This window comes from Ziziphus jujuba, chromosome 9 (assembly GCF_031755915.1).
Source record: "Ziziphus jujuba cultivar Dongzao chromosome 9, ASM3175591v1".
NCBI classification, from domain to species: domain Eukaryota; kingdom Viridiplantae; phylum Streptophyta; class Magnoliopsida; order Rosales; family Rhamnaceae; genus Ziziphus; species Ziziphus jujuba.
The window spans coordinates 25,956,277-25,972,801 of record NC_083387.1 but is presented as its reverse complement, the minus strand read 5'-3'; the positions used below and the strand labels follow the sequence as shown (position 1 = coordinate 25,972,801).

The following is a 16,525-nucleotide window of genomic DNA, read 5'->3' as shown; positions in this document are numbered from 1 at the left end:
TTCTATTTACACTGCCAAATGTATTAGTTATACACATTTTATATTTAATGGTATAAAATTAAATCTGTGTACATTACAACCCATTATTTTCCTTAATACTTCTAGGCTTTGTTTGAACATTGGAAAGGCAAAAGGAAAGAAAAAATTAGAGGAAAATGAGGGAAAAATTATATGAAAGGAAAAAAAAATTATTATTATTAATTTTTTTTTATATTTGGTTCAGCAATTTGCAAGATGGAAAAAAAAAAAAAAATTTACATGCAGTCTTTCACAGGCATTAAAGAAAGAGTGAGAGATAAAGGGGAGATAACATTAGAAGAGAGACTAGGGAAAGAGATAGAGAGAGAGAGAGAGAGAGAGAGAGAGAGAGAGAGAGAGAGAGTCTATAATATATCTAATAATTTTTTTTAATACTTAATATTATTTAAACCATTTTATTTGTAGGTACTGTTGAAACACTAAAAAATAATTCAAGTTATAGTGCAACTAACATATTTTATCGTGTGATTAAAATTGCTCTTTTTTAAGAGATAATGTTATTAAAGGTCCCTAATCTCTATTATTAGTGATATTTAGATCCTCAAACTATTTTTTAACAAATTGGTCCTTGAACTTATATAATTTATTTCATTATTAGTTTCTAACTAGCTTTCCATCTAAAATCCTGTAACCATGAGAGATTATCGTGAAACTTTTTTTATGGTTTAGAAACTACGCCTGAAAAAAATAATAATAATAATAATAATATATATAAACAATATTTTTAAATATATTTTCAAAAAGCGTAAATATGTTTTATCAATAATTATTTATAAATACTAAAAATTATTTTTTCATTGAAAATTAGGAAAATAAAATTGGGAAAGCTCTTTATTTTGAAATATTTAAAAAAAAGATAAAAAAATAAATATTTATAATTTATTTTTAAAAGTTTTCATTCTTAAAATCAAATGCCAATAGTTAAATTTCTTTTTATATATTTCATTTATTTAGTGTAAAAAATTTTATTTTTGAATTATTAAAATTTTTAAATCATACATGCCAATAATTGGAAAAATGTAAAATATTTTTTGAAAGGAGTTTTTGTAAATATAATCTTAAATTTAATAAAATCTTTATGGCTCATAAAATATTCAAAGTTATACTTTTTATACAAAACAATATCTTTTTTTGTTTTTCTTAGGATAAATTGGGCTATATAAACCATAACTAAAAACTGTATTGAGTCCTAAACATTTGAAACTTGAAAAAATATTTATAAATGATTACCGTACGTTGAAAAAAACATTTTCAAGAAGGAAGTAAAATAAAACTTTACTAATGACATTTAATTTTAAGAATATACTTGTTAATAAATAATATTTATATATATATATATATATATTTTTTTTTTTTTTTAATTTCAAAGTATAAAGGACTTTCACAATTTTTCTTTTTCATGATCTCCTATTTCAAAGTATCAAGGACTTTCACAATTTTTCCTTTTTATAATCTCCTATGAAAAATATAATTTATTATTTTGAATTTTTTAAGGTTGATCTTGAATTTTAGTTTACTTTTGCATTTGATATCGTCTAAGTTTTAAAAGTTACGAATAGATTACAAAAAGGTTAAACGCTTACAAAGCTTTAAAATAGCCCTAAATTCTATTTTTTATGTTGATTTTTAAAAAAAATATATTTGAGTTTTAAATTATTTGGTATGAATTAGTGATAAAAATTAAAAAATAATAATAATAATAAGTTGAACCACAGAGATTTCATAAGTATTTAATGGTTTTGTCACTAATGAACAACTTTTGAAATTAAAGGGTATCAAATGCACAAAAAATAATAATGATAATAATAAAAGTTAGAAACTCCGAAAGGAACTATCTTAAAATTACTAAAGTGCATAAAAAAATATACGCAAATTAAAAACTATAGTTTACTATTATTGTATCTTTTTTAAATAGTTTTGATATGATAGGAATTTAATTTCTACTTTATATTAAAAATTTAAAAACATTATAAGTGTTAAGAATTGATCTTTGCACAATTAGATTTTTAGTATTAAATTATTAATTAAAATGACACACACTTAACACATCAAATATATTCTCATTTTATATTGAAAACATATCCCTAACATGTCATTAAACCCTTTTTCCAAAATATATATATATATATATACACATACATGCACAAATAATATGATAAAAGACTGATAGAGAAGAATTGTGAGAGAAAGTATTTATAATTGTTAAATCTATATAATTTTTGTGATTCGACGGTTATAGATAGCTATCTTTTACAATCTCTCTAAGAAACTATTTTATTATTATCAAAACTATATATATATATATATATATATATATATGTATAATATTATTACAAGATGTTGTACTTCAATATACAATTTTCTTTTATATATATATATATATATATATATATATGTATGTTAGAAATATTATCATTTCATGATCAGTGTTCTTAATTGGCATAATAAGTTACACAAATAATTTTAATAAAAGAACAAAAGTGGGCAAATAGCCCCAAAAAAATTAGGTGGTCGATTTTACATGGTCCTATAATAAATTGTTGATATGTAATAAAAAAGTGATTGATATGATTTAAAATTTTAATTTTAATTTTTTCTTTTTTAAATTTATAGTTATTAAAGACGTTTTAAAAAACAGTAATTAGATACCACCAACTAACACTAACAAAAATTTGGGTTAGTAAAATTACGTATTATTTAGATACAAAATAATTAAATAAATAAAACCAAAACGGCCTCATAAAAGACAGTGTCTCTATACATTTTTAATAATTTTTTTAAGTTCATTTTTAATAATTAATCAGTAAATCTTATGGGATCCGTTCATCCACAACATATTAAGAAAATCAAAACTCCACACCTAGGGGCGGAGTCAGCATTTCCGAATAGTGGGAGCAAAATAACTAAAATTTAAAAACTGTTTTATTATAAAAAGAAAATAGACATATAATAATAAATTTTGGTTTAAATCCAAATTCAATATAAATAATTCTAATAAAACATCTTTAAAATTTTTTTCTTAGTGATGAAGTTTGTGTGTGTGTGTGTATGTGTGTTTTCTTTTCTTTTTTTTTTCTTTTTTTTTTTTTTTTTTGGTTTGGGAAACAAGAAAATTTTATTTCTAAGAACTCAAAGAAAAAAATATCATTTTGGATAGATTGGAGTAGCCAAGAAGGTCCCTTGCCTATCCTACCTTCATAAGAGATCCTTTTTACTCTATTTTCTTCTCTTTTAATTAAAAAAAAAAATTATACAAAGATTTTTTTTACGATGTTAACATTAAGCATGAAGAAAAATAATAAATTTGGTGGAACACTACTACTTTTTTAACATTAATTGTGAATTATTTATGGTAAATATTACTTCTTCTTTTTTTTCTTTTTTCTTTTTTACATTAATTATATGTTGTTTATGGTGAATATGGATTTTGGTAAAAAAAGAGAAATTAATGACTAGATTTTACTTTCCCTATGAAGATTCGTAAATGAAATAATTTAACTTTTAGGCTTATTGACACTATTGACCCGATTTTTAAAGTAGATTATATAAATCTATCCATTTTTTCATTGATTAATAATCAATGTTTATTAACGCTAAACCAGATTTAGTGCGGGGCCAACTGCCCCCACTGCCCCTACGCCAAAACCGGCCCTCACACCTCATGTATGAAGGTAAGGAGAAGAGTGTCTCTGCATCCATGTGGAGACCAATACTGTCCTCAAAATAATATTTAGAAGCTCTCCATAAATATTGAAAGTTATTGTTTCCCAAATACTATATATTTAAAAGTTCTCCATCATCCATATTACCATACAGACCACAATGCTCTCTCCAACACAATTTCTTATATAAAACTTCTATGTCTTTTTTCAGCTGAACTATTCTAACATTTCAGATACATGAAAATTTTTTTCCACAAGGCATATCAGACTGGTATATCTGGGTATATATGGACAAGATTCATGACGTTGCAAGTTGGAGAATGCATTAGCAACATCTTCTATTATGCCTTTGTTCATATCCACCCCATTGATACAGCACAGAAGGGTGTAGCAAAGAGAGAAAAAATGTAAACTTAGCTAAACCCTGCTGTTCTTGTTGATTTGAGAGTGCTTGATATGTAATGAGGTAGAAAAAAAAAAAAATTTGAAATAAAGACCAAGACCATAAGCTTAATAATGGAATCCCTAGTGTAAATTAAAAGGATGGGGTCCATCTTGTTCTTTTCCTCTCCATTGTTATTTGGAACTTTATAAATTTTCTTTTACACGGATCTTAGTAAGCTGATTCTCTAATGGATCTTCTTTTTCATAAATCTTATAAAATTATAAATCTTCTTTTAGAAGGATCTTATTAAGCTAATCCTTTGATAGATCTTCTTTTTCATTAATATTATAAAATACTTTTAGTAACGTGCGATCAGTGAGTGACTATTACTTTAACTATTAAATAATAACACCTTACCACCAAACCTTGTCTTTGATTAAATTAATTTGAAATTGATTAAGTGTCCATTTGTAAATGATTTTAAAATGGTTACAATGACTTGTAAAGAGATTTATATTTGACCAAAAAAAAAAAAAATTGTGAAAGCACTTTTCGTAATTTTATTTTAGAAAAATCATCTATTTCGTAATTATTTCTAAATGTACGTGATTCATATAAATCATTTTCAAACCAGCCTTAAATAAATTTAGGCTTGTTAGTTCTATTAATCATTGAATTATTTCATATTTGCATTTTAATCCTAAATTTTTAATTATTTTTCATGTTGGTCTTTTAATTATTTTTCATCTACTTTTTAGCAGTTTGAGGAGATAGTACACTTAATGCAACATACACTCTGATTTTGTAATATTCTTTTTTTTTTATTTTTTTGATTAAAGTAAATGCATGGCATTTCTCAAAATTAGTGAAAATTAAATTAAAAATAGTTTAAAGGCCAGTAATATACCAAAAACTAAAATTTAAGTACGTAAAACGTCAAAAAAAAAAAAAAGAAAAGAAAAGAAAAGAAAAAAGAAAAAAATTAAGAAAACAACATGTGGTACCTTGAAAACTTAAGTACTATAGATGTAATTGCTTATTTCAATGGCAAACTTCTCTAAACCTTTGAAAATAGAAATTAAAAAATAACAATATTCTTCCTTTAAGAGGAAATACTGAAAATCTACACACGAAAAACAGGCTGGCTTCTTCTTTTTCTTTTTTTCTTTTTTTCCTTTTTTTTATTCTTTTATAAATAAATTTTATGAAACTTCCGTTATGACTTTTTTTTTTTTTTTTTAAATAAACTTCCAATATGACTTGACTGCGCGAAATTGATGCACCGGCATAAAAGACAATCGAGTTGAACCGAGTTAACTCAGCAGTTATAACCGACTCTGAGGCCGAGTCCGACTCGCTCCCACGGAACCCATGCCTTTTGCAATTTCTCTCAGAACAAACTTCTGAATCTTTCCGGTACCACTCTTCGGTAGCTCGTCCTTGAACACCACCGTTTTGGGCACCATGAAATGCGGCAACCTGGCTCTGCAATATTCAATCACCTCCTTCTCACTGGGTTTGCTTCCTCCAATCCCTTCCTTCAAGCTCACAAACGCACACGGCGTCTCTCCCCAGTAATCGTCCGGCCGAGCCACCACCGCTGCTTCGTTGATCGCCGGGTGGGTATACAGCACCCACTCAACTTCCACACTGCTCAGATTCTCTCCGCCACTGATAATGACGTCCTTGGATCTGTCTTTGATCTCCAAATACCCATCGGGATGCACCACCGCCACATCTCCGGTGTAGAACCACCCGTCCTCCTTCAAGCATTTCGCCGTTCCGGCGGGATCTTTGAGATAACCGAGCATCACGCACCCGCCTTTCACGACCACCTCTCCCATCGTCACCCCGTCCCGTTCCACGCTCCGACCCGTTTCCGGATCCACCACGTCCACCCGGCTCCTCGCTACCGTCCTCACTCCCTGCCTCGACTTCAACCTCGCTCTCTCCGACGCCGGTAACAGATCCCACTCCGGCTTCCACTCGCACGTCGCCACGAGTCCTCCGGCTTCTGTCAACCCGTACCCGTGAGTGACCTCAAAACCCAGCGACTCCATCCGGAGGAGCAGCGTCGGTGGAGGCGGAGCTCCGGCTACGTCGAGAAAAACCCGGTGATTTAGCGGTTCGGCAGCGGGAGAGTTCGCTAGCATGTTGAGCACCACAGGTGCACCGCACAAGTGAGTCACCTTGTGGGCCTTAATCAGACGGTAGATCAACGGCGCATCAAATTTCCTGAGGCAGATGTTGGTCCCACCAACAGCTGCCATTCCCCACGGAAAGGTCCACCCATTCCCGTGAAACATGGGTAGGGTCCACAGAAACACGGGCCTCTTGGGCATAGACCAATCAACGAGCGAATCTAAGGTGGAGATGAAAACCCCTCTGTGGCAGTGGACCACACCTTTGGGAGACGACGTCGTTCCGGATGTATAATTGAGTACCAGTGGGTCCCATCCAGTCAGAGGTTGAACCCACTGGAACTCAGGATCACCATTCACCACCATGTCCTCGTACCTGCAAACAAACTCAACAGCTGGTGATGAAGATGACAATGTACTTGGCAAAGCAGCCTCAGTACGATCATCATCACCATCATCACCATCAATGAGGACGAGACGTGGGATTGGAGTACCTGGTTGGAACAAAGAGATGGCATCTTGGATGAGAGACTTGCTGAGCTTGTCCACGAAGACGAGCTTGGATTCGCTGTGGCGGAGGAGTACGGAGATGGTACGGTGGTCGAGACGAAGGTTGAGAGTGTTGAGAACCGCACCGGCCATGGGAACAGCAAAATGGAGCTCGTACATGGCGGGGATATTGGGAGCGAGGACGGAAACGACGTCGTGGCGGTTGATGCCGAAGGATGAAATGGAGGAAGCCACGCGGAGGCATCGGAGATGGGTCTGAGACCAGGTGTAGGTGGTGTGGTTGTAGATGATAGAAGTACAGTTTGCGTACACAGTGGCTGCTCTTTCAAGATAGCCTAATGGGGTAAGAGGAGCTGAGTTTGCAAGCCTTGGTTTTAGCTCCTCCATTGGTTTTTCTTCTCTCTTCCACTCACTTTGGAGTTGCACGCTTCTATACTACTAGAATTTATCATCTTTTTTTTTTTTTTTTTGGGTTGGCAATAAACGTACCGGTGCATTAATTATTTGTCGTACTCGTACCGAACACTCTACGTACTTCAAAACAAAATCCTTGCAGAATAATTTTATTTCATATGCATACGTATACCTACCTCCTATTATAGTATACTTTTTTTTTTCTTTTTTTCATATTTTAAACTTTTCATTTTATAACCGGAATTATTAGTAAATTAAATTCAGACCCCAAAAAAGAAGGAGAGGGGGTGGGTGGGGTGGGGTGGGGGACGAAGGAGGGCAATGATTAATTATCATATTTTCTGCATTGGTGGAGATATAATAATAATTATTGGAATTAACATTTGAAATTGACAGAAAAAAAACAGATGTCCAAAAATTTATAAATTAGTTAGAAAATAAATTAAAGAATTTATCTGTTGGCTTTATAGTGATAATTATTATTTTTTTTTTTTTATTATTATTGTTATTCAGATTATATAAATATATCAATTAATAATATTTTGCAATGTATCATTTAATAAATAGTAGCATGGTCTTTATTTGTATGGTTGTTTTATCTTCCATATCTTGGATTAGGTCAAGCCGGGTTCAAAATCCCTCCTTCTCAATTTATTTCAAACTAAAAAAAATCTTAAAATTTTGTTAACTTATTTTAAAGAACGAAAATAGAATAGAGTATGTTTGATAGCCATAAGAGAAAAATGCTATTTGTTGATGCTTCAATGACAATTTAATTAACTATTATTAAATAAAAAGATTTTGTTTTCTATATTCAATGTTTAATATTAAAAAAAATTAAATACCATCAATTAATAATTATCATATAACATTCGTAACGATCACTTAGTACTTATGATAATAAATAGCAAAATTCATAAACAAAAGATAAATTTCTAAAACGCTTCAAAATGAAATTAAACAATTTTTTTTTTAAAAAAAAAAAGAGTAATTATATATAATAAACTTTTTTTTTTTTTTTTGGGGTTAACAGAAGCCTAATGGATACGGGCGATGAGTTTAATTCCATGTCCGTTTAGCTCCACCATCAAGTATTTCTTTAACTTTTTTTTCTTTTTTTGTTGAAAAAGCACTATATTAATATTATAACAAGAAAAAAAAAAAAAAATATATATATATATATATATATAAATATATACAGTAGACTACTAAATTTAGGAAACTAGAAAAATGGAGTGGTCCAGAGAGGCTACAGAATTAAATTAAGATGGAAATTTACGCAACGTTTTTTCTTATGGTTACTCATGCAAGCAAAAGAACAATTATTAGCCGACTCAAAAGTATTTAAAATTATATGTATCGTTCTTTTCATCTCCACTAATGCACGCAAAAGAACAATTATCAGCCATCCCACAAGTATTTAAAACTATATGTAAAGCGCTCGAAAAGGATATTAATTAATAAAAATATATTAATAAAGTTTTTGGCATCTCTTATGAAGACCACATTGCTCCAATCCTACTGCATGCACACAATTGATTCTCTGGCTGTAAGGGTTTCTGCAAATTTAGGCCAACAAAAGCTGGCAAAAGACTTTGTCCAAGCTTTTAAAGAGCTTGGGGGATTAGACATGGTTGGATATTTACACATAATACACAATTCTTATTATTATCATTATGATTATGATATTCAAATTCTGAGGATCATTGGGCAAGTGAACAATAGAAAAGGCTGTCTCGAAAGGCCTATATATATATATATATGTATATTTTTCTTTTTACCATAATAAATATAATAAATTATATATTATTAATCTTACAAATTTAAACCAGTATAGAATGTGAATTTATTATATATACATAATATATATTAAAATATTAAAAAGGGAAAATGTAATAAAATTAAAAATAACGTGGCCGTGTCATTATTGCTCAACATGAAAACAATGGCTTTATGGCTATGTTTGGAACGTAGAATTCGCTGAGAAAAAATAAAATAGTTTTTGCCGAGGCAATGACAAGTTTAAATCTTTCATTTTTCAATAAAAGAATAACATAAAATAAACAAGTGGAAAGATTCTGTTTTTCCATGTTTGTATAAAAGAAGACGGGCAAAGAAAAAAAAAAAAATGCAAAGGAAACTTTAGGAGGAAAATGGGGTGCTTTTGTGGATTTCCGTTTTCCGTTCAAAACAGAAAGGAAAAAGTGGGAAAAATTTACGTACTTTCTCTCCCATTGCTATTTCATGTCCTCAATTTTCTAATTTTATTTATAATTTCTTCTCATATTACTTTTTCTGTTCGTAATTATACATTATCTTTCTCACTTTAAAATTTGCAAAGATAGAATCCTCTGGATATGCCTTTTTTTTTTCCATTATATTTATAGAATTAATTAGCCTCTTTGGCTAAACAGAAACTTAATTGAAAAAAAGAAAAAAAGTAACAAGACAAGCTGCTAAAAAGTACTACATAATAAATAGAAAATTATACTAATTTGATTATAATTTTATTACGCTATCTGCTTTCTACTGTCAAAGTCCTCGATTCAATTTTTTAATTTTATTTTTAATTTCTCAGATTATTTTTATAATTACATTTCTTTCAACCCAAAAAAAAACCTCAAATTTACAATTTCCATTTGAATATACCTTTTTTTTTTCTTCCTTATATGTTTACAAGTAGCATGTTGGCTAAAGAAAAACTTCAGGTGACGCAAAAGTAATTTAACCAAAAAAAAAAAAAAGAGCTGAAAACAAGGAGTAAATAAAAAATAAAAATAAAAAGGAAGTTGAAGAACAAAGAGTTAAAAACCCCGCCATTATCTATTTCAAATGTAGATATTTGACCTATATTTAATAATAATATAATGTAATCAGGAAGATCCTTATTATGTAAATATTTGACCTGAAGTTCTACGTATGACTTAGACGTATTTTGATCAAAATGAAAGTTGCCAAAAAAAAAATGCAAAGAAATATACATATACATATATATATATATATATAAAGGAAGGATTAATTGTATTTTGGTACTTTTCACTTGTAAAATTTTACAATTTAAATTTTTAACTTTTAAAAGTAGTAATTTAAAATCTTTTTCAATTTATTATAGATACATTCAATCCTCAATTTTGAAAACAAATTTATAACAATTTTCTACAAACTTGTTTCTGTAATAAATTAAAAGCAGCAAAGTCTGTTAGAGAAAAAAAAAAACAAAAAAATCAATTTGTTGGTCAAAATTTGAAATTGAATCAATTTATAACAAATTAAAAATTTAAAAATTTAAATTTCTATATTGAGACCTAACTTGTATAGTTGGAAATCATAAAGTGCATCTAATCCAAAAAAAGTTCTAAAAAGTTCAATTGTTCATAAACATCCACTCAAGAAATAGCACATATACCAATTAGTATGCAATGGATTTGTCAAAGCCTGTACGTCACCACAAACTTATTAAAAGTCAACGATGTGTAATTCTAGTCTTCTTCTTTAATTTTCAAATATTGGTTGGTTGCGTAATTGGTAAGGTTTTGTGTCTCATCTCTAAGAGTTTTTAAGACCCAAAATTGTTGTTAGAAAGTTGAAAACATTAATAAATACATTAGAGTAAGATACATCTTCATTTATATATATATATAATCGATGTAAGGGGAATTTTATAACCGTGGTTGGTAAAGGGTCACGCCTCTTTTGCTTGGACATACCCTGACACCACTAATAGGTACCCAAAAAATATTTAACCGATGTAGAAACATATACTTACTTAATTTTATTAAAATCCTTATTGAATTCAATGATTATGCAGTTTAATAAAATTAATTATAATTATAAACTTTAATAGACCTAGAGTTTGTACGACAATGGAGTAGTTATTTGGCTGTTTAATTTAAATTTTTCATAACAACTTGTAAATTTTAAATTGATGCTCTTGACATTTTGCAGGATTAATTAGTAGTCCTCCAACTCAAATTATAATTATCTTCTACTATGCTTGTTTTGTTAGGCCTAGAATGCAGGAAACTCAAATTATTATTATTATGACATGACCAAAATCCGATTATATATGTTTGACCATACTTAGTAAATATAAAATCTTGAAGTTGAATATGTATAACCACTACCGCAAAAAACAAAAAAGTTAGAATAAAAAAATGTAAATAAAAACTACGAGAAAAAGTCAAATCTAGAGAAGGTGGTCTGGATGCTGTCAAACTATGTGTGAAAGCCCGATCACCATGACATGGCCGCAAATAGAAAAATTAGGATTAAATGCATTTTGATTTTTTTGATTTATAAAGTTTTGTAATTTAGATTTTCAATTTTTAAAATTAACAATTTAGGTTTTTAATTTTTCAATTTATTGCAGATCCATTCAATTTCCCAATTTAACTAAACAAGTTGATAATAGTTCTGTCCAAAAACTTATGGTAAAGATTACAATATGGATTAAGGAGAAGAATATGATAATATGAGTAAAACTACAACCAATTTATTTGGTCAAGTTTGGAACAACCCATTAAATTAAAAATTTAAAAATTTAAATCGTTATTTTTGATAGTTAAAAACTTAAATTATAAAATTTTAAAAATTAAAAATATCAAATGTAATTAATCCAAAATAGATAACATTAAATAAAAAAAAGTATACAAAATAAATACATATATTTGACGAAATGAAAAAATAATGCTAGGGGTAGCATTCTTTACCGACTTTTTCAACACCCAATTAATTTTTTATTTAGTTTATGTTAATTTTTTTAATTATTAATACAAAATTAATATTGTGACCACCATAAAGTTTGCCAATTGATGTGGAAAATTTTGTGACATTTTTATATTAAAAATAATTGATAAATAACTTGGTCAGCAAACCTCATTTATGTTGCATTCCATCAACATAATTCTTACTTCCACCAAAATATATATATATATATATATAGATATACATATATATAATTCTTACATAGACCGACAAATTTGTATGGTATGCATTATAACCAGTAATGTCTAATAGTGCAAACAAGATAAAAGTATGCCATGTGAATTGAGCTACAATAGAAATTGTAGGTTGTAATATTGTCCTTGATTAAAGATTACCTTTTCAAAGAATTCTTTTTCACGGTCCAATGCTAAAAGCTATTATTTTTATGAATAATGATTTAAGTTCGAATCCCTTATTTTAGGAAAATAAGGAAGAATTTTAATATTTATAGTTATTTAATTAATCTAATATGAATAATAAATATCACATTACCCTATTGAGAAAAATGAAAATTACACAAAAATTTTCCAAACTATTTAACTAATTTCAAATAACCCCTTATTATTTTAAACGACGCTTTAAATTATTAAATGTGCATATAATTTATTTCATATTGGGTATATTTCATTTAGATCCTCTCATTTATTATAATTATATTTAGATTTAATGTTTTTAAAAAATTATCATTAACCTTCATTTAGTTTTCTATATATGTCAAAATAAACTTATTTGTCAATTATTTCAACTAATTTTTGCAGTTTAAAGACATATAATTAAATGTTAAAAAATAGAAATTTTTCGATTGAATAATACCATTTTATGGCTTTTAATTGTTATAATTAACTACAAAAAAACTAACGTATAAAGTCTAAATGCTGATTTTTTAAAAGTATAAATTTTAATTGTAATTTTACAATTAAATGATACTGAAAAATACAATTATGATATTTAATTGTTATAATTAACACTTAAAAACTAACAGACATGGTTTAAATGTTGATTTTTCAAAAGCATAAAATTTAACTGTAATTAAAACAAAATTGAAAAATCCAAATAAGATTTTACCTTATACTAACTAAAAGATACTTATTAGCAAAATAAAATAAAATAAAATAGAAAATTCACTTCGGTTCATATGAGGCGTGGTCCAAACCCCAAACTACGCAGATTTGATTACTTTGATCAGGCCCTCTCTTGACCTCTAGATTTGGGCTCTACTAAAAATTTGTCGAATCACATAGGTAGACCTTCAGAGTCCATAAACATTAGGCTGTAGCTACATGAAGCCCATGGATCCCATGCCCATAATTGGGAGCTTAGAAGAAAAATGTCCAATTGATATAGCTCAACAAAAAGATTCTTACATGAAAAAATATATAGTTCTTACATTATAACTCTAAATGTCTAATACTACAAGAAAATAAAAGTATGCCATGTGAATTGTGCAACAATAGAAATTATAGGTTGTAATATTGTCCTTGATTAAATATTACCTTTCAAAAGAATACTTTTTGATGGTCTAATGCTAAAAGCTATTTTTTTTTGGATAATTATTTGAGTTCGAATCCTTTAACTTCAATGTTTAAAAGAAAAAAAAAAAAAGACTATTTCATTAGATAAAAAGAAATACTTATGTATGTTAGTTGGAAGATAACAAAGTATTTCAATACACATACTAATTGATTAATTAATCTAATATGAATAATTAATGTCACATAACTTATTTTATAGGGGAAAATGAAAATTACACAAAACTTTTCTAAACTATTTAAGTAATTGGAAATAACCTCTTATCATTTTAAATAACACTTTAAATTATTTAAATATGCAAATAATTTATTTCACACTAGGGCAAATTTTATTTAGATTTTCTCGGTTTTATTATAATTATATTTAGATCAATATTTTTGGAGAATCTCCATTCACTATCTTTTACTTTTCTATATTTATTAAAATAGGTTTATTTGTTATTTTTTTAATTAATTTTTATAGTTAAAAGCCACATAATTAAAATGTTAAAAATCGATATTTTAATATTGTGACAATACAATTATAATCTTTAAATATTATAATTAACTATTAAAAACTAACAGATAAGATTTAAATGCTAATATTTCAAAAGCATAAAATTTAATTATAATTAATACAAAATTGAAAAAAGTCTAAGTAAAATTTTACCTTCATACTAAGACTAAAAGTTCTTTCTTAGCAAAATAAAATAAAATAAAAAAAAGTTCACTTCAATTCATGTGAGGCATGGTCCAAACTTTAAACTACCCCGATTTTGAGAAAAAAATTAGGTGATTCATTCTCATATGTTATTCCATATATTGTTGACACAAACAAAAAAGTAAATGATATGATTTTAAAATATGGATGTGACTGAAACTATTTTTTTTTTTTTTTTTTTTACATATTTTTATCACATATCTAAAAATTTATAAAATGACCATATAAAAATAAATGGTTCAAGAACTATTTGAATTTATCCGTACATTTCGAAAGAAAATACATTAACAGAACCTTTAGATTTCAAATGACATAGGTAGAAGAACTTCAGAACCATTAGGCTAATGGTTCTAGCTACATGAAGCCCAGGGGTCCGATGACTAAAGTTGGGGGATTGGAAGAAAACTGTCCAATTGATAAAGTTTGGTCCATCCATTACAAGATTACAAGGTTTTACAATAATTTCATTTGGAATATGAACCAAGCAAACCACACGAATTGACGAAAGTCTAGTAAGGAAATCCAACCTGTAAGATTCTTATATTAGGGGCCTATGGAGCCATGGTACTGAAATATTGTTTCTGTGTTTAAACGCTGAAAATTATTCTCTAGAAACATATATACATGTTTGGCCATTGCTTTCCCTAATTGTTTTAATGAACTTCAATACCAGAAATCAATAAAAAAAACGTTGTTTTCAATTGTTCTCAAAAAGTGTAAAAATATGAAAAATACAACCTGACAAAGCTTCGACAACTTTTCTTTTTCTGTTTCTTTTTTTTTTTATTAAAAAAAATAATAATAATTTCCCAAACATTTCTCAGTTTCATAAAACAATCTCTTATACACTATTATAAGAACAATTTTCAAAAAACAAAAAGCATCGCTAAATTGGCCTTTGATATTTGGTTTATAGTAAAATTCGTAGGGAAACTGTCTACTGTAAACTAGTTTCAAGATGATCAATTTGTTTTCCTAGTGTTTGGTTAGTTCCAAAAAAAAAAAAAAAAAACAAGGATTTAGATGCATTAAAAAAAAATAAAATGTGTCCATATATATTTATATATATATATACACACACACATTATAAATTCATTTTTCAAGAATTCAAAAACAACATTTATTAAGAAGAAATCGCTTGCATAAATTTTTAGAATCAATTTTCTTATGGATCCATGTTATCCACAGCCAATAAATTATCCAAACACATAGAAACTATTTGAAATTTCCTATATGACTGTATGTCTTGCCCAACATGATTCCTACGGTGCCTCACCCTTCTATAAATCGGAATATTGGAGTGGAATGGAGACCCCATACATCGAAGTATCAGGCAGGGACAAAATTTAATTTTAAGCAATTTATTTTTCTTATTCTTTCGTGCAAGCAAAGACTAGCCATTTAAAGAGAACTCAAAATATTGAGAAAAAAAAAAAAAAGTGCCTTATAACACCCCTAAACGATGTCAACTTGATCAATTGACGTTTAAAGCAAATAACAATAGTTTTGACAAAAAAAAAAGAAAAGGCAAATCATAATAATAATAATTATAATAATAAATAAGCATTTTAAAAAGGGCTTCATACTTATTCCAAGTCAATGCCCTATCACCTTTCTTATCCTTCTTCTAGATAATTAACTGATGAAGCTACGTGTACGGTCTGCATTTGATTGTTGATTTTTCAACATTAAAAAACATCATATCAAATGGTTTGGACAAATATTTAACTTTTAGCATGATGATTTTCAATAGTTACAAAAGTGGTCATTCAATATACATTTGTAAATATTTTTAATTTACATATCCTTTATTTAATGATATAAAAACGATAAAAAAAAATAAATTAAAACAACACCTTATATTTTGCACATTTTGCATTTTATCAACTTTCAGTTTTTTTTTTTTTTTAATTAATTGGGAAGGTGGAGTTATGCAATAAGCCTTGAGCCTGCGTCTATGGGTTATCATCACTAGCAATTGCTAATTGCTAATTGAGCTGTCTCCATAAAGAAAAAAATAAAAAATAGTAAGTTTTTTTTTTTTAAATTTAATTAAACAAATCATTTAGTAAAGTTTAAAATAAGAATAGTTTAACAAAAATTTACCCCTATTTAATTAAAAGATTGATAAATATTTATGATTATGCCAATGACTGTTTCATTGAATAAGAGTCAAAAGTATCGTTTTAAGAAAATATCATAAATTTTTTACCAAGGAAAATAAAATATCATAGATTGATTGACAAATATTGTTTGAGTGATGGGTAAAGCTAAATTGAAACAATTGAAAGGGAAAAATTATGATTTGTAAAGCCGTGGAGTCAAGTATGCAACATGGAAAGATAAAATAATGCAATCACTAATAAAATAATAATAGCGTC

At 28.0% G+C, this 16,525-nt stretch overlaps 1 protein-coding gene across 1 annotated transcript; it reads right to left on the bottom strand.

Moving 5' to 3' along the window:
- Positions 1-5,094: 5,094 nt before the first annotated feature.
- LOC107427655 (2-methylpropanoate--CoA ligase CCL4) lies at positions 5,095-7,170 on the bottom strand. Its single transcript, XM_016038039.4, has one exon. The coding sequence runs from the start codon at positions 7,122-7,124 to the stop codon at positions 5,412-5,414; it is 1,713 nt and encodes a 570-aa protein (XP_015893525.3). The 5' UTR covers positions 7,125-7,170; the 3' UTR covers positions 5,095-5,411.
- Between the last annotated feature and the right edge of the window lie 9,355 nt (positions 7,171-16,525).

Excerpts from the sequence above, each read along its gene's own strand:
- LOC107427655 (XM_016038039.4), bottom strand. The coding sequence starts at position 7,124 with ATGGAGGAGCTAAAACCAAGGCTTGCAAACTCAGCTCCTCTTACCCCA.